Source organism: Trichomycterus rosablanca, chromosome 18 (genome assembly GCF_030014385.1).
Source record: "Trichomycterus rosablanca isolate fTriRos1 chromosome 18, fTriRos1.hap1, whole genome shotgun sequence".
Taxonomy (NCBI): domain Eukaryota; kingdom Metazoa; phylum Chordata; class Actinopteri; order Siluriformes; family Trichomycteridae; genus Trichomycterus; species Trichomycterus rosablanca.
The window spans coordinates 18,895,775-18,916,015 of record NC_086005.1 but is presented as its reverse complement, the minus strand read 5'-3'; the positions used below and the strand labels follow the sequence as shown (position 1 = coordinate 18,916,015).

The 20,241-nt window shown below is 41.0% G+C and overlaps 1 protein-coding gene across 1 annotated transcript; it reads right to left on the bottom strand.

Moving 5' to 3' along the window:
• Positions 1-17,593: 17,593 nt before the first annotated feature.
• Positions 17,594-19,258, bottom strand: hic2 (hypermethylated in cancer 2). Its single transcript, XM_063014484.1, has one exon. The coding sequence runs from the start codon at positions 19,256-19,258 to the stop codon at positions 17,594-17,596; it is 1,665 nt and encodes a 554-aa protein (XP_062870554.1).
• Positions 19,259-20,241: the final 983 nt, after the last annotated feature.

Here is a 20,241-nt window from a genome sequence, read left to right as displayed (position 1 = left end):
TCCTACTTAGAAAGATGAGAGAGGTCTGTAATTTTTATCATAGGTACACTTCAACTATGAGAGACAAAATGAGAAAAAAAAAATCCAGGAAATCACATTGTAGGATTTTTAAAGAATTTATTTGTAAATTATGGTGGAAAATAAGTATTTGGTCACCCACAAACAAGCAAGATTTCTGGCTCTCACAGACCTGTAACTTCTTCTTTAAGAAGCTCTTCTGTCCTCCACTCGTTACCTGTATTAATGGCACCTGTTCAACCTCGTTATCTGTATAAAAGACACCTGTCCACAGCCTCAAACAGTCAGACTCCAAACTCAACCATGGCCAAGACCAAAGAGCTGTCGAAGGACACCAGGAAGAAAATTGTAGACCTGCACCAGGCTGGGAAGAGTGAATCTACAATAGGCAAGCAGGTTGGTGTGAATAAATCAACTGTGGGAGCAATTGTAAGAAAATGGAAGACATACAAGACCATTGATAATCTCCCTCGATCCCGTGGGGTCAAAATGATCATGAGAACGGTGAGCAAAAATCCCAGAACTACACAGAGGGACCTGATGAATGACCTGCAGAGAGCTGGGACCAAAGTAACAAAGGCTACCATCAGTAACACACTACGCCGAGAGGGACTCAAATCCTGCAGTGCCAGGCGTGTCCCCCTGCTTAAGCCAGTACATGTCCAGGCCCGTCTGAAGTTTGCCAGAGAGCATATGGATGATCCAGAAGAGGATTGGGAGAATATCATGTGGTCAGATTAAACCAAAATGGAACTTTTTGGTAAAAACTCAACTCGTCGTGTTTGGAGGAAGAAGAAGAACCCAAGAACACCATACCTACTGTGAAGCATGGGGGTGGAAACATCATGCTTTGGGGCTGTTTTTCTGCAAAGGGGACAGGACGACTGATCCGTGTTAAGGGAAGAATGAACGGGGCCATGTAATCGTGAGATTTTAAGCCAAAACCTCCTTCCATCAGTGAGAGCATTGAAGATGGAACGTGGCTGGGTCTTCCAGCATGACAATGATCCCAAACACACCGATCGGGCAACGAAGGAGTGGCTCCGTAAAAAGCATTTCAAGGTCCTGGAGTGGCCTAGCCAGTCTCCAGACCTCAACCCCATAGAAAATTTGTGGAGGGAGTTGAAAGTCCGTGTTGCCTAGCGACAGCCCCAAAACATCACTGCTCTAAAGGAGATCTGCATGGAGGAATGGGCCAAAATACCAGCTACAGTGTGTGCAAACCTGGTGAAGACTTACAGGAAACGTTTGACCTCTGTCATTGCCAACAAAGGTTATGTTACAAAGTATTGAGTTGAACTTCTGTTATTGACCAAATACTTATTTTCCACCATAATTTACAAATAAATTATTTAAAAATCCTACAATGTGATTTCCTGGTTTTTTTTTTCTCTTTTTGTCTCTCATAGTTGAAGTGTACCTATGATGAAAATTACAGACCTCTCTCATCTTTCTAAGTAGGAGAACCTGCACAATCAGTGGCTGACAATACTTTTTGGCCCCACTGTAATTCACATTACATGACAAGTGTTGTTTATTGTCACTCACTCTTGATGACATCATTAGCATGTGCCACTGATCTATAACTCATCCGCAACAGCCATTCAGAAATTAAAACACACTGATCTACTTAAACTTTTAGCATTTTAAAAATCATCTACTACTGCCACATCTAAAAACACAGTTTAAACACAATAAAAATCGCTTTATAAATCGCTTTATAAATTATAAATCGGACTTGGATAAATCGGTTTTGTCCCGGCTTGGAGTTCTCTCACCAACTAATCCATTAGTGTTATTAAATGAACCAAACTACACCGTTTCCCGTTTTCCTCTTCAAAATCCAGCAGGTTTTTTAATAAGCACGCTTTGGTTTTTAATAATCTAAAAACGTGACAGAACTTTACCGAAAAAATCTGAACTCTGCGTCTATTCTAATTGGTCCATCGCGTTTGATTGACATCCACATCTTCCAATTGTAGACACTTTGGAATATACTAGTGAAAATAGTGTGATGTTGTAGGTTCTGTATTTATTCCTTTAGAATATACAGTATGTTTCACAGTCTGAGCATTGTTATTTAGATAGCTACTTTAACCATGGTGCATTAAGACATGTATTATTACTGCTTAGTTGTTTGAGAGGAGAAATGATGGTATCGTATTGATATCGGTATCGGCAGATACTCAATTTGCAGTATTGGTATTGGACATAAAAAAGTGGTATCGAGCCAGCCCTAGTCTAAACACAAGATCAGTGCTTCTCTGGAGGCCTGATTGTATCTGCTTGTATCCAGGTCCGACAAGGTCTGTTTGGTCACTGCTTGCCTTGCTTCCATTAATATTTCATTAAGAGATTGCAGTGTGGCCTAGAAATGCTGAGGTCATCCATGAAGAGCTGTTTCCTCTATGGACTTCAATGTAGAAATACAAAAACTCATTAATTCACCAGCAGCAGTGTGTATTCCCCACTCACACACCTCTTCCAATCTCCAAAGGCTACATTTTTTCCACTTCACTCCTCTATTTCCCTTTTCCCCCTCATCTTTGAACCAGTACACGTACAAAAGGTGAAGCCTTTGGGCCCTGGTTGTTCCATCTCAGAATTGTGAGAGAGAGTACTGGTGGTCCTTCAGAAGCCTACACTGTCTCTTGGAATTTCACCTCCATCTATACATTAGGCCTAAATACAGCATTGCCATGGTAACTGGCTCCCTTGATACAGCTATAAGAGGTAGGGGGTGTAAACGTGTATGCAGCAGTAATAGGTACTCCCACTGAATTCTCCCATTTTCTCAAACATGCCCATTCGTTCACGACAAGGCAATTTTCAGAACGCATCCCCCTCCCCAGGCACTCGGTCCTCAGCTTATCTCAGGGCTAGCGATGCTTCTAGAGCGCTAGACTTCTCACAAGCGATGTAGTATTTTGGGGGAATTTTACTATATTCATATAAATACAGCTAAAGATATATGGACACTTTACCATAAGCTGCTGGTCATTCCAAAACCATGATTTTTGAGGAATGTCTGTGGGAATTTGTTCCCATTCAGTGAAAAAGGTATTGAGGTCAGGCAATGTTGATAAAAGGCCTAGTTCATAATTAGCATTCCATTTCATAGCTGCTTACATTTACCTTTACATTTACATTTTCGGCATTTAGCAGACGCTTTTATCCAAAGCGACTTACTGTGACAGTATACAGTCTGAGCAATTGAAGGTTTAGAGCCTTGCTCAAGGACCCAACAGTGGCAACCTGGCAGGGGTGGGGCTTGAACCAGCGACCTTTCGATTACTAGTCCAGTACCTTAACCACTAGGCTACAACTGCTTATTGAGGTTAATATCAGGGTTCTGTGCAATCACTACTGATTAAACCAGGTTTTGTTGGACCTTTTTCTGTTGCATAACTGCATAGTCATGCTAGAACTGGAAAGATCTTTTCCTAAACTGTTGCCACATGGAAGCTTATTTGTTTTAGATAATTGATTCTATGCACCTTCACCAATGGTAGTGGTTTTAACACTTAATAATTAAAAGGGGTGTCCACATACTTTTGGACATAGTGTTTCTATCCCTATACATGATAACCCAAAACAACACAGACCCACTGACTGAGACATGGAATCCACAAGACAGCTGAAGCTAAGTTGGTATTTGGTACCAGGAGATTACCACCAGGTCCTTCAACTTCTGTACTTTGCCAGGTAAATTGACCTACTATGCATCCTGGTGCCATCTTTTCTGTGACTAAACGATAAACACACGTCCTGCCATCCACAAGATTTTTGAAAAACAGAATTTGTTGGACCAGTACAGACCTGTTAACTGGTTCAATGTCCTGTTCTGATGCCTGTGTGCTCGATCGTTGTTGGTTTCCACAGTGGACAGGTGTTCCGCATGGGCACTTGCACTGGTGCTGGGGTGAATGTGTTACAATAAACACTGCATCAAACCTTTGGGTTGCATGGTCACAGGCCAGTGTTAAAATTATCTGCAATTTTAGCCACTGTGGTACCAGATGCCATAGCCTTCATGTCCTCTGGTTACTTGGTTACTGCTTGCCTTGCTTTCATTAATATTTAATTGAGAGATTGTCAATGAGTCTTGGCCGCCCAACAACCTGTCGGCAGTTTGTGGTTTGTCCGTCCTCGGACCACTGTCGGTGGGTAACTCAGCATGGCTGCCTGTTAGCACCCATTGCTGTTTTAGATCTATGTCTGGCTTTCATTAAAGTCTTTTAAGCCTATATTCAATACCTGAACTACAAGAAACTACCGTTAGTGCTGCTATTAGGAAATATGCATTTATTTATTCCCATGCACATTTCTGGGGGGTGTTTCCAATGTTTGGACCTTATTAATGATTACTCATTAAATGTGGTGTCATCGTGATTCATTCATTTATTTTTTGGGGAGCAGCACAGTGGCTCGGTGGGTAGCACGGTTGCCTCACAGTAAGAAGTCTTGGGTTCGATTTCCAGGTTGAATGGTCAGGGTCAATTCTGTGTGGAACAAACATGTTCTCCCTGTGTCTGTGTGGGTTTACTTTTGAAAGCTGCTGAGATACAAAACTGCCTGCGACAGTGTTTGACGTTGAACTTGAACAGATGAATTACAGTTAGGTGTAACCTGTAAGTACCTGTCATGAATGTAACCAAAGTATAAAACATGACGTTACAATCCTAATGAATAAATACATTCTCCAAAAAGGAAGCTTTCCAGCTCTCCAGTTTATGATATTAGACTGGATGTGTTGATAGTATACACACAATGCCATCTGATGAGGCAACAAATTCTAAATTCTTGTCTAAAAAAGATCTGTTTCTGGGATCTGGGCCAACATGTAACTGAATTTTATTAGACCTTAAAAAACAGTGCAAATGCCGTTCACGCTAGCACAACAGAGCTGAGATCTCGAATACATTGTATCGAGTCTCAGCTCTGCCTGCCGGCTGGGCTGAGAAGCCACATGAACAACGATTAGCCTGTTGTTCATACAGGGGTGGGGCATTAAGCCGGATAGGGACTCTATCATGTCTGATGCAACTATGACCTCTGTTGGCTGATTGATGGCACCTGCACATTGGCGGAGAAGAAGTGCGTTGATCAGGGTGTGTCTCTCCGTACACAGAGCTGATCCGCAGCTGATCTCGTCTGGTGTAGGTGACAAAATGCATACGGCTGCTGCCTACGTGTTGAAGGGGGCGTGGGTTAGCTTCGTTCTCCTCAAATCAGAGCGGCACTGGAGCGACAATGACATGGTGGTGGTGTGTTAGTGTGTGTTGTGCTGGTATGAGTGGATCAGACACAGCAGTACTGCTGGAGTTTTTAAATACTGTGTCCACTTACTGTCCACTCTATTAGACACTCCTACCTGGTTGGTCCACCTTGTAGATGTAAAGTCAGAGACGATCGCTCATCTATTTCTGCTGCTTGAGTTGGTCATCTTCCAGACCTTCATCAGTGCTCACAGGACGCTGCCCACAGATTTTTGGTTGGTGGACTATTCTATAGTCCAGCAGTGACAGTGAGGTGTTTTAAAAACTCCATCAGCGCTGCTGTGTCTTATCCACTCATACCAGCACAACACACACTAACACACCACCACCATGGCAGTGTCACTGCAGTGCTGAGAATGATCCACCACCCAAATAATACCTACTCTGTAGTGGTCCTGTGGTGGTCCTGAACATTGAAGAACAGGGTAAAAGCCAGCTAAAAAAGTATGTAGAGAAACAGTCAGTAATTGTAGAACTACAAAGTGCTTCTACATGGCAAGTGGAGCTGATAAAATGGACAGTAAGTGTAGAAACCAGGAGGTGGTTTTAATGTTATGGCTGATCAGTGTATATATTATTAAAGCAAGCTGTTACTGATCTCTTATAAGCTGGATGGAGGTGGCACTAGTTTTATCACAAGGCCTGCTCTCCCTCACGTACATGGAGCTAATACAAGCTGACAGTGATGAATGGGCTTGAAGCGGTTGCTGAATTTGGATGCGGCACTGGTGTACTTATGCATGCGAGTATTAAGGTCATTTCGCTTTTGAACCCACTTTAATCTGCATACACAGAGCCTCTCTGTCTCAGTGACCCATTTCAGTTAATCAAATGCAGTTGACAGGACTTGATTAAAAAATTGTACTAAGAAGGGAACCTATTTCCTCTAAATTGTAATCATGCAGCTTAGATCACATTTTCAAGATTAGTAAAACTCATTCTACTACAGTAGGACAGTGGTTGCTAGATGGGTACTGGAGGTACTGGACTAGTAATCAGAGGGTTGATGGTTGAAGCCCCATCACGACCATTAAACAAATTTAGAATTTCACGCCTGCAACACAGAAACAGTTGAGACACCACATTTTCTATTATTTACTCTTTTTAATGGCACAGTGCCTTGATGACAGCATGTGTCTCTCTAAAATCCCAGTATACACTGCTGTAAATACATTTTTACTCTTCACCTGATTTCTACTCTTTTGCTAATTTGTCATATTTATCATATTTAAATGTTTTAGCAATTACAACTAATTTGAATATAAAATAAAGACATAAAACAAAAATGCAGCTTGTAAATGATCTATTTATTGAAGATAAAGATTTATTTAAAACCTGGATCACCCATGTAAAAACCAGCCATAACATTAAAACCACCTTCTTGTTTCTACACTCACTGTCCATTTTATCAGCTCCACTTACCATATAGAAGCACTTTGTAGTTCTACAATTACTCACTGTAGTCCATCTGTTTCTCTAAATGCTTTGTTAGCCTCCTTTCTTGCTGTTCTTCAATGGTCAGGACTCTCCCAGGACCACTACAGAGCAGGTATTATTTGGGTGGTAGATCATTCTCAGCACTGCAGTGACACTGACATGGTGGTGGTGTGTTAGTGTGTGTTGTGCTGGTATGAGTGGATCAGACACAGCAGCGCTGCTGGAGTTTTTAAATACCGTGTCCACTCACCGTCCACTCAATTAGACACTCCTACCTAGTTGGTCCACCTTGTAGATGTAAAGTCAGAGATTATCGCTCATCTATTGCTGCTGTTTGAGTTGGTCATCTTCTAGACCTTCATCAGTGGTCACAGGACGCTGCCCATGAGACACTGTTGGCTGGATATTTTTGGTTGGTGGACTATTCTCAGTCCAGCAGTGGCAGTGAGGTGTTTAAAAACTCCATCATCATTGCTGTGTCTTATCCACTCATACCAGCACAACACACACTAACACACCACCACCATGTCAGTGTCACTGCAGTGCTGAGAATGATCCACCACCTAAATAATACCTGCTCTAAAGTGGTCTTTGGAGAGTCCTGACCATTGAAGAACAGCATGAAAGGGGGCTAACAAAGCTGTCAGTAATTGTAGAACTACAAAGTGCTTCTATATGGTAAGTGAAGCTGATGAAATGGACAGTGAGTGTGGAAACAAGAAGGTGGTTTTAATGTTATGGCTGATCAGTGTAGTTGAATATAGTAGATTGACTGGTAAAAATGGTTAAGAAAGGCAGTTCACAGACACTCACCATTCAGTGTGATGTAGCTTAAGAGGATCTACCATGAAATTTGGGATAAACTGCCAACATACAAGTGTGATAAGTGTGAAAATATTTTCAGGAAGACTTACAGCATAAAAGGTCTAAATGTTTTTGCATATAAGAGATTTCATTTTTTAAATTACGTTTAGAATACATTTTTGCTTTATTATAAATGATTAGGTGTAGATTATTGAGTAAAATGGCAATAATCAAACTCACAGTCAACACAAAGTCAACTCTGTATACTTTTAAAATTCACTGTAAATCTGTTTTAAATCTTAATGTCCCTTTTTATATTAATAAATGTGCTATCTAAGACAATCAAATATAACAGTAGGTTGAGGGACTGAATACTTTTCTTAAAGCACTGTTCTAGATCTTTCAGCCAGCTAAAACATTTATCCAACAAACCACTTTCTTCACATCTAGCCATGCCATCCAGAAGTGCTTGGCAGAAAGGGAAAGAAAAAAAGAAAACCAGATGTCAGATTCCGAATCTTTTATGCCCAGCCTTTTGTGGCCTTTCCCCTTCAGCTTCAGAAAAGAAGCCTATTATGCCTCATCCCAAAGCCTATTTTTCTATAGTGCCATGGCACCGGGCAAATAGAGGGAGAAGTGCAGACCCCCGCCCCCCCCCCCTTCCTTTCTGTGAGAGTGCTCCTGTACTGTTCCATGTGAAAGAATCAATATGCTAAATGTGCACACTCCTTGTGCCAGCCACCTGTAGTGCCATTTCTTTTGGGCTTTGGCAGTCAGCATGGTCAAACTGGACCGTTACATTCAGCTCAGTGCAAAAGAGAAGAAAGAAACAGAAAAGAATAGATTCAATACTGCTGGACAAGCTTGCATGGTAACCCCCAGCAGCCCCCTTTCTGAATTAATCCAGCGTTGGAGAGGCAGCTGCTGTACTGATGTAGCAGACACCTGGTGAAACACTGCTCATCCAAAAAGGAAAATAAAAAAACTATTTACTTTTCATGCAAGACAGCCTAGAAAGGGAGAAAAAAAATTGTTGGTCAGTGTGGACACTGTTCTAAGTTCTAAATTAAAGTGGAGTGGGGGTGTTTCAAATATGTTAGGTGATTAGCTGTGGCACCACCTGGCAAGCTTGCCCATTTTCAAATGTGAAGAGCACATTTGCATGAGGCAGCAGATGCCACATTTGAAAGAAGAAGAAAAAAAAAAAAACCAAGGGCATCTGACAACTGAATTGCCTTTCATGCGTTCAGTGGCGTTCTGCAAGATCTGCATGTGATTTGGACCCCTCGCAGATGTGGCTATAGTTAATCTATACTTAGCAGATGGGAGGAGAACGAGGAGGGGGAGGCAGCATCAACATACTAGTCATTGTGCCTGAAACTGACCCCATTCAGGGTCATTTGGCATGTGACACCACTCGAGGCGGAGCTAAATGGCCCCGTGGAATCAGGCACACAAGGGCCATAAAAATGCCAACCCTCTATTCCCTTGAGGTAGGGAGGTGCACATTGGCCTCTTGACACACACTGGCAAGCTTGAGAGGGGAGACAAAGGGAGAGGGCCGGTCTAAATGCGCTGCAGAGGACAGAGGAAAAATGGTGTGCACTAAGAATGGAATGAGGGAAAGGAGTGATGGGTGGGCCCCCTCCTTGGTGAAGCTGTGAAAGGGGGGCTCCCAGATGGCAGACGGAGGCTTGTGCCATGACTGGTTTGGGGCGGCTTGCCTCTCACCCACTCCTCATCAATCAGCAGTGACCCCACACTGCCAGTTTGAACCATGATCCTCAGCATAACAGAATGTGTTGTTGGTTAGGCTCTATATGTGATGAATTAAAATTGAAACAGTTTGTGTGTTACTTTTGGGTGGAAAGATTATGACCACGTGCTTATTACAAGCAGCATGCGTAACATTTTGAAACCCCAGTTGTGATTTGTACTATTATCTTGTGTAGGTGGCAAATCAATAAATACACTGATCAGCCATAACATTAAAACCACCTCCTTGTTTCTACACTCATTGTCCATTTTATCAGCTCCACTTACCATATAGAAGCACATTGTAGTTCTACAATTACTGACTGTAGTTTCATACTTTTTTTTTAGCCTGCTTTCACCCTGTTCTTCAATGGTCAGGACCCCCACAGGACCACCACAGAGCAGGTATTATTTAGGTGGTGGATCATTCTCAGCACTGCAGCAACCATGACATGGTGCTGGTTGGAATGGATCAGACACAGCAGCTCTGCTGGAGTTTTTAAATACCGTGTCCACTCACTGTCCACTCTATTAGGCACTCCTACCTAGTTGGTCTACCTTGTAGATGTAAGGTCAGAGACGATCGCTCATCTATTGCTGCTGTTCGAGTTCGTCATCATCTAGACCTTCATCAGTGGTCACAGGATGCTGCCCACTGGCTGGATATATTTTTGGTTGGTGGACTATTCTCAGTCCAGCAGTGAGAGAGAGGTGTTTAAAAACTCCAGCAGCGCTGCTGTGTCTTATCCACTCATACCAGCACAACACACACTAACACATTACCATCATGTCAGTGTCACTGCAGTGCTGAGAATGATCCACCACCCAAGTAACACCCAAGCAATACTCTGTAGTGGTCCTGGGAGAGTCCTGACCATTGAAGAACAGCATGAAAGGTTGCTAACAAAGCATGCATAGAAACAGATGGACTACAGTCAGTAATTGTAGAACTACAAAGTGCTTCTATTTGCATTGACGACAATGCAAGAAAAGTGTTAGGTTACTCTACTATTAAAATCCTTCAAACAAGAAGACTTCATTACAGCAAAGCACCATGAGGTGCTTCAGATTTAAAGTTACATACTGCAGCTTTAAAAAGGTGCAAATAATAAATGCATCACACAAAAAGGCACCAAAGACATCCACATTTTGATCAAGATTTTAATAACTCTAAAATGACTTCTCATAGCTGTACATTCAGACTGTAAAGAACGCTGAGATATGATCGCCTCTATACATCGTTGTGTATTCGCATGACAAAATTTGTGCTCTATTTAGCCCTGCCTGAACACAAACTCTTAAGGAACTGAAACATGAAACCATGGTGTTGTCAGCAAACTATGTTCAAGGCTAAAAATGTAGTAATAGAAACAAATATTTGCTGCAGTACATTTGAGGTACACAACATGCTCAAATGGACACACTACCAGTCAAAACGGTAAATAGGCCAACAAGTGCTCAGCCGATGTTTGTTAGGATTTTAACGTCATGTTTTACACTTTGGTTACAATTATGACAGGAACGATAGTTACTCATTACACAAGGTTCATCAGTTCACACAAGGATATAGCGAACACAGTCCTGGACAATTTTGTATCTCCAATTCACCTCACTTGCGTGTCTTTGGACTGTGGGAGGAAACCGGAGCACCCGGAGTAAACCCCACACAGAAAGGACCCGGACCGGACCACCCCACCTGGGGATCGATCCTAGGACCTTCTTGCTGTGAGGTGACAGTGCTACCCACCCAGTCGCATTACATGTGATCACCAAAATCATTGTACATGAACCATCATGCCAATTTTAAAGAAATTAAATGTAAAATTTTAATAGAATTATTAGATTTTTATATTTGAATTGCATAACTGTACACTATAAATCTTTAGTTTGACATATACATCATTTATAAAAGAACTTTTTCCATTCAAATTTTTTTTTACCACCAGCAGCGCTGCAACACATGAGATCTGGGTTTGAATCTCAGCAGGAGCAACTTGCCATTTCATTTTTTTTGCAATCCTGACCTGGATAAAGTGGTGGTAAAAGAACTCCTGCCATTTACCGACCCCACTGGGATCCTGATCTGAATAAAGCGGTGGTAAAAGAACTGGGGGAGAAAAAAAAAAAAAAAAAAAAAAAAAAGAACTCCAGCTAAAGCCAGCAGGAGCAACCTACACAGACATGATAAGCAGTGGCTGGGTGGCTAAAGCCCGCAATGGATTGGCATCCTGTCTGGGATGTATTTCTGCTGTTTACCAGCCCCATTGCAATCCTGACCTGGATAAAGTGGTGGTAAAAGAACTGAAAAAAAGAACCTTTGAAAGCATTTGACTGGTAGTGTATATTATATATCGAGAAAGATCTGTTAGGCTGTACACAGAATTTGAAGACGTACAAAGAGTCTGGAGTGGGCAAGAAGTGGTAGAAGAGACTAAATACTGGCTGATTGAATATCCGTAGGCAGCAGAGATACAGCATTCACGCAAAAGGTTTGCAAAGCTGGCTTTGGTTTACTTAGGCATAAGTTTGGTAAACTGAGGTCCAAGTGGTGGGTCAACATTTAACTATAAGAAAGAGCAAAATGTTTGACAATACTACATATTCAGCACTGACTCAAAAGGCTTCATATTATTATTATTATAGCAGCAAATGAAAAAATCTTTGAGTTGATCTTTGCAACTAAGCTGAGCGGGTCAACTGAGCTCAGTCATGGGACCTCACTGTTAACAAGCAAAGTGCATTTCATAAAGCTTCTATTCCATCTTCAATTACACAAGCGGTGTGCATGCCTATTGCTTTAACTGAACTCTTACAAAAGCTTTGGTCTTGTTGGTTAGTTGGGTATGGGATTTCCCCCTTGGCACCTTCCAAAGAAATACAGAAAACAAAATCCACTATGAGCCTTGAACCATGATCACATGACAACACCTTTGCTTTCAATAAACAAAAAAAACAAAAAAAACACTGACTTCAAAAGGTCCCGTTTTATACTGACAGAAGTGTACAGACAAGAATTCAAAAAAAGCCTTCACGTCTAAAGTCCCGCAAAATGAACATGCATGCTTTTAAGTAGAAAAAGGATCAGAAAGGATCCAATCCAGCCCAAACAGGAGCTCTTCATGGGACCATTACATTCCTCACACCTACATCTGTGAGATTTTTTTTTTTTCTTTCTGTTTTTAAGCAATAAAAGTGTCTCACACAAAGTGAACCCTTTATCAAAAGTGAAGACAGGATCAAAAATAAATACATTCATCAATGACAAGACATCTAAAAAAAAACTGAACACTGTCAAGAAGTGTTTGCACCGATGCAGATTGGAGGAGAGGCCAGTCAGACAAAGCTACTTTTACATGGTTTAACAATTAAAGAAAACAAAAAAAACAAACAAAAAAAAACAGTAGACTAAAAATGTAAAGCTCTACATGTTTCGAGGTAAATGATGTCTGTGTGGCTTCTATTTCTACAAAGATGTTTGACAAACATAAACAGATATGATTTAATACATTAAGTCATCTAAAACACATCAGACACACCTACTTATGAGTGGTCGGACCTTAAAAAAAAAAAAAGAACCTAGCAGCCAACACAGGGTGTACATGGAATATTTCTCAAACATTTTAGATTACGCAGATATTTCTACAAAAGTAAGACACATTGAGCAATGCTTTCGGCTTAAGACACAAAGAAGAATCGGACACATAATCATGCTCAAACCAGCCTCTCCTCTCCTGAGGTCAGAGACTGTAAGTGTATGTAAACAGTACATCATGTCCATCATGTGCTTTGGTTTAGAAAATAGTCTGACAATTTGGGTATGAGCTATATCTTCTGTTTATACACTTTACTATATTTGTTCTAAAACACTCTGAAACTTAAAAGTAAAACTTTCTAGTACATCTTTGCCTTTTCAGTTTTGTTTTTTTTTGTTTTTTTTGCCTTTTCTGTATGTTTGAAATGACAAAACCATTTTAATCTATTTTGTAGGAAACTAGTGTTTGTGTGTTTTTTTTTCTTTCACTAAAATACAGAAATTAACACAGTATTGACAGTCATACAAATGTACTTGAACATTCCACACTTCAAAATATGTAGAACAATCCCTGAAGTTTAAAGTACAAATATTATTGTCACAGTTTGAAACTTTGCAATACTTTTTCTGATCTTTTCTGAGCTCCAAATGCTTGAGTCGGTTCAACGACACATAGCCGTGCATGCCAGTGCTGCTCTACAGTGATGCTGAACTGGTTAAGTGCTGATATATACACCGATCAGCCATAACATTAAAACCACCTCCTTGTTTCTACAATCACTGTCCAATTTATCATCTCCACTTACCATATAGAAGCACTTACTGTAGTCCATCTGTTTCTCTGCATGCTTTGTTAGCCCCCTTTCATGCTGCTTTATTGGTCAGGACCCCCACAGGACCACCACAGAGCAAGTTTTATTAGGGTGGTGGATCATTCTCAGCACTGCAGTGACACTGACATGGTGGTGGTGTGTTAGTGTGTGTTGTGCTGGTATGAGTGGATAAGACACAGCAAAGCTGATAAGAGTTTTTAAACACCTCACTGTTACTGCTGGACTGAGAATAGTCCACCAGCCAACAGCGCCCTGTGGGCAGCGTCCTGTGACCAATGATGAAGGTCTTGAAGATGACCAACTCAAACAGCAGCAATAGATGAGCGATCGTCTCTGACTTTACATCTACAAGGTGGACCAACTAGACAGAGTGGACAGTGAGTGGACACTATGTCTGATCCACAACACACACTAACACACCATCACCATGTCAGTGTCACTGCAGTGCTGAGAATGATCCGCCATCTAAATAATACCTACATAATACGACAAACAGCATGAAAGGGGGCTAACAAAGGATGCAGATGGACTACAGTCAGTAATTGTAGAACTACAAAGTGCTTCTATATGGTAAGTGGAGCTGATAAAATGGACAGTGAGTGTAAAAACTAGGAGTTTGTTTTAATGTTATGGCAACTTTTTTCCTGGAATCCTCTGCAAATTAGGAAAGCGTCAAGGAGTAGGCCTTAACTGAGGGTTTATGAGTATGTTCACATTAGGGTGGGGTTATATTTAAGCTTTTTTTTTTTTTAATAGTGGTTCAAAGAAAGGGAAATTTTTTACTGATTAAGCTAACATCAACCTCTTTACTTTTTACTTTAACACTTCTAGCTTACATGAAACGAACAGTACAACGCTAGAAATAGAGAGCTATAGACCAAATAATTTGCAGTGTCAATGGCAACAATAAAAACTCAGTAAGGCATCCAGTGTAAAAAAAAATGATTCCAGGAAAAACTGTGTACACATTTAACAGAACATTAGCTGCACATTAGAAAAGCTCAGACTAGGCTTTGGAGTAAGAACAAGAACAGAAAAAAATCTAAACGGAATGCTGTTAAGATTTGCACTGAGCAGGCTAAGAGTTACAAATGGAATGCAATACACTGGAACTGGCTGTGAACCAAGGAATTTACAATGAATTAACTTCTGTTAGTGTACGTATGCTAATAGATGTAATAGTATGTAAAAACCTAACACAACTATCTGGAACATTGAGAACCTACATAGTTTCTGTAAAAAAATGAATACAATACTTATCAACAGAGTAAATAGCTACTCATCAAGCATCAAGATACCAGCGTAGCTAAAAAGATTTTAACTGAACATACACCGATCAGCCATAACATTAAAACCACCTCCTTGTTTCTACACACATTGTCCATTTTAATCAGGTCCACTTACCATATAGAAGCACTTTGTAGTTCTACAATTACTGACTGTAGTCCATCTGTTTCTCTGTTCTTTAATGGTCTGGATCCCCACAGGACCACTACAGAGCAGGTATTTTTGCAGGTATTGGGTGGTGGATCATTCTCAGCACTGCAGTGACACTGACATGGTGGTGGTGTGTTAGAGTGTGTTGTGCTGGTATGGGTGGATAAGACACAGCAATGCTGATGGAGTTTTTCAAACACCTCACTGTCACTGCTGGACTGAGAATAGTCCACCAACCAAAAATATCCAGCCAACAGCACCCCGTGGGCAGCGTCCTGTGACCACTGATGAAGGTCTAGAAGATGACCAACTCAAAGAGCAGCAATAGATGAGTGATCGTCTCTGACTGTACATCTGCAAGGTGGACCAACTAGGTAGAAGGGTCTAATAGTGGACAGTGAGTGGACACAGCATTGCTGCTGGAGTTTTTAAATGCAGTGTCTGATCCACTCATACAAGCACAACACACTAATACACCACCACCACCATGTCATTGTCACTGCAAGCTGAAAATCATCCACCACTTAAATAATACCTGCTCTCTGGTGGTCCTGTGGGGGTTCTGACCATTGAGGAACAGGGTGAATGCAGGCTAAAAAAGTATGTAGAGAAACAGATGGACTACGGTCAGTAATTTTAGAACTACACAGTGCTTCTATATGGTAAGTGGAGCTGATAAAATGGACAGTGAGTGTAGAAAAGGAGGTGGTTTTAATGTTATGGCTGATCAGTGTATATGCAATCCAGTGTATCAATTCCTTTAAAGAATGAACTTTCCAAAAATAGTGGACATATAACAAAAATATACAACATTTTCTGCTTATTTTGTTTGTTTTTTTGCCATTTTTGGTCTGAAGTAAAATAAATTAGTCCTTCTGAAAGTTCTTACACAAAGTTCATCTGAAGGGAGGGGGGGAAAGTAACAGATCAACCCTGACCTTCTTAAGCGACTAATGTAAACTTCATAAACTCTTAACCACCAGCCCACCAATCAGCAGAAGTTTTACAATCAGTTTTTTTTAAACAATGTCCAGTTCAAACTAACATTTTACATCATTGCTTTTTACAGTCAACTAAAAATATATAATACCTTTCTTTTGCATTGTTATTTTCCATACTTAATCTAAACTTTGGTAGGGATATTCTACAGAAAAGCAATTATTCTCTTTATTACTAATTTTCTCTTTGGATTTAAAATACATAAAACAAAGAACTTTAAATACATGCAATCAATCTAACGTCTAAGATTTATGTTAAAACGTTGTCAAACTTAAAACCTTTGTTGAAAGATGGGCAGGTTAAAACCATTTGGGAAGATTTAACAATTTTACACACACATACACACACACACACACACACACACACACACACACACTCAGACCGTCCATGTGTCATTCGTGTATTGTTCTTAAGAATTAAGAGGTAGCAATGTTGACAAGACTGTAAAACAGACTTGTCCTTTTAGTAAAGGGAAAACTACAGTGAAAACTGACTAACAGTACAGACCAAACATAAGGTCAAAATGTATCAAAACAAACCCTACAATCACCCAAATCATCTAAACCTTTTTAAACCCTTCCCTATTATCCCAAAGAAATATCAAAACAACTTCCAGTTTAAACACTAAAGCATAATTATCAAAAAAGTACCATTCATTTTGGCTTCTTTCTTTTGAGAAAACCCCCAATATATTATTCGAGTAAACAAATATAGCTTTAAAATATATTCAGAACCACTCATATTCATACCCAGGTGCAGAAATCCAAATAAACAAACTAGAATAAAACCTTTTGGTTGCGAAACTGTTTGCATGTTCTAAGATACCTCAGTATGCTACAATACAAAAGCTTTGAACAACCCTGTACCCCCGTCAAGACTGAAAAAGTCGATGACCCCGGTACAGAGTAGAAAACTTGGAATTAGCTTTAGTTAGATTAGTGGTTATGCATTACTCCCAGTTGCACCCTCCTGTGATGTGAGCCCTTGATCAAACCTTTATGACCAGAAGCAAATTGTAGACAATGGAAGTCTACATCAATTTCAAACTACTTCTGAGGTAAAAGTATATTTAAGTCAGTAGAGGCTAAATAACGGTTAATTATTCTTTGGTCTACTATCAGAACTACCACTATTCTTTTACTAAACCATTAAGACTTATTTTTGGGACAAATATTAAGAGGACGTGAAGAGGAACATAAAACCAATGCATAGGATGTTCTGAAGTGGTCTGGCGATCCTAAAGAATCTTAAAACAGCATATTTACCCTAATCATACATTCACAGCATTAGGGGGGGAAACGTTATAAAATCATACTACTTGTCTGAAAAGGCAAGTCGTTCCACAGTTGGGGTTAATGTTTGAAACTGCTACTCCGGTAATTCTGATCAAGAGTAAATACTTATTTGAATCAGCCTTCTGTAGCCATCTTCACAGAACAGAGATGTGCAGTATATTGAAATCTTTTTTGCTTGAGGTTTTCAGTCCATACTTCTTTGGCTTATGATGGGGAGGTATGCATTCGCAAGTGGCTGATGAGGTTGCGCTGCTGAGTAAACTTGCCTCCACAAAGTTGACATTCATAGGGCTTTTCCCCTGAGTGGACGCGCATGTGCTCCGTGAGTCGGTATTGACGTGTAAAGCGCATGCCGCACTCCTCGCAGGCGAATGGCTTTAGGCCCAGGTGGCTGCGCATGTGTCGTGTCATGGTGCCACGCTGTGTGAACATCTTACCGCAGATGTTACAGGGGAACGGCCGTGTGAGCCAATGAGTCTTCTCATGCTGCCGAAGCGTGGCCGGATCCTTGTAGCTCTTGTTGCACACCGTACAGCTAAAGCGGCGAGAATCCATGCCAGGTACTTGAACCATCTGAGCTGACAGGTCCTCAATTTCCACCTCGTCCTCCTTTGGATAGGTATCTTCTTCATCTTTGATGTAAAGCTCTTCCTCCGTGTGTTTCTCGACATGGGCATTGAGCTCCTCTGAGCTAGGAAAACCTTTACCACATGGGATACAGACATAAAGGTTGTCACAGAGGGCAGGCTCAAAGCCCTCCTGCCGATACACATAGTTGGCACTGTTGCGTCCACCTTCATTCTCACTATGGCCACTTTCTTCACTCTGTTCATGGCCATTTTCAATGCCTTCCTCCTCCTCCTTACACTGGATCGAGTTGTCTGGATTGACATTTCCACCAGCAACATTCCGCCTTTTGTCGACTCCATTGGGCAAAGCAGCTTGGTTGAGCTCACCCTTTGTCTGCCACCTTGTTTGTGATAACTGGGAGTTTTTCTGCTGATCGGAGTCTGGAGAATGCTGACGACTTTCTTCAGTGTCTCCATCTTCAACCATTTCCATAGGCTCTGAGCTAGTGAGGTGTTGTGGGTTGGTGGTAATATCATCAAACGAGGCACTGTTGGCTATGGATTCTGAGGCAGATTGAGGCGATTCTTGTAGGATGCTGCTGGGACTTACTTCTTCAGTGACTGTGCTTCCACATGGGCTCTTTTTGGAAAGGTCCAGGCCAAGCTCAAGGAGGCCAACACTGTTGATAATTGGTCCATTGCTTCCATTCTTACTAGTAGAGGGACTAAGAGAGTTCGCTGAGGTTGCACACTGAGCGTTCCTGACAAAACCCTCATCCTCTGACAAGTCATCTTTGAGTATGTCATCATGTTTCTTTGTTTTTTCAATGTCTTTGAACCCTGAAATTTGGTTTGGTGTGAAGTGTGTCGAGGACAACCTTTGGTTTTTAGAAGTTCTTCCGTTGGTAGGGGTTGTGGGTTTGTTGTGGAGGGATCTGCCATTGCGCTTCAGCTTCTTTCTGCAGAAAGCAGCCAGGTCATGCAGTTGGAGGTAGCTTGCTGCCGTTAAGAGAGCGTTAAAATTGTGGTCGCTGACCTGATCTGAAGACAAAAGCTTGCCAGTATAAATAAAGTCCAGTACCTGCCGAAAAATTGACGGGTTTACCATATCCGTGTCGAGGTTAATTAAGTTGTCATGAAGGATGAGGGACTTAAAATACATGCTGCTGGCTGCCAGGATGTTTTTGTGTGCCCGGAAGAGGGCATTTTCGACTACTATAATTACATCACACAGATAACCTTTGGCTCTTTGTTGGTTCAGCTGCAGCAGCAATTGTTTGGCATGATTTGGCAGTTCCATTTCCAGCAAGTTTTCTGCACCAACAAACCTGAAAAAATATAAATAAGAAGTACATTAAACTAATGTAAGTAGACCGTGTTCTTCATTTCATGCAACATGTACAATGAGGACCTGCTTTTAACTAGGGTATTACAAATAGCAATATGATTAGAGAATTCTTAATTTTTACTGAGCATGCATTTTAATAAAATTACACTACATTAATGTACTATTTTAGTATTTTACCATTTAAGCTAAACAAAAAAAAAAAACAATAAACAGTTTTATAATGAAATCCTTAAAGCACAAACTTGCATGGCACAAACACTGTGAGCTACCAGTCATTATGTATAATGAACAACCCCAACTTGGAAAAAAATTGAAACATTATGAAAATAAAAAGAATGTGTGCTATTCCTTCTCACATTTTTATAACATTGTGGCACAGATTGGCACAGGTGGCATCGTCTTAAAGTGTGCTTTTTCCGTTTCAAAATTCTCCACACATTCTCTACTGGGATCAGGTCAGGACTTCAGACAGACTTGTTGCTGATAACAGTCTAGATGGTCCTTTTGGTCTTTGGTCTGTAGCACATTGCAGTGCCGTCTGAGGGATCAAAGATCATGGGTGTTCAGCTTATGCCTAGTTCACACTACACGATTCTTGCCCTGATTTTCGCTCGGCGACTGGTCGGCGCTAGATTTGCCGGCTCGGGAGCAACTCGGCGTTCGCTCGGCGTTCGAAACTCGGCTCTCAATCGCTATGTGTGAACTACTCAACAACTTGATCTGCGCTCGACCGACGAGAGATATCTAGCTTCCCAGATATCTGGATCCGAGTTGCCCGACTGGCAATGAGTGCTGTGTCGAACAGCCAATGAGAACGCAAGATACGGGGTGAGGGAATACATCTGCATACACACAAGTTTTACAGTATTTCTACAAAACAACATAATACCAACGTTGCATTGCAAAACATATTTATTAACCTCCAACTCACTTTA

Bases quoted from the DNA above. Each gene is read 5' to 3' on its own strand.
- hic2 (XM_063014484.1), bottom strand. From the start codon at position 19,258: ATGGAACTGCCAAATCATGCCAAACAATTGCTGCTGCAGCTGAACCAA.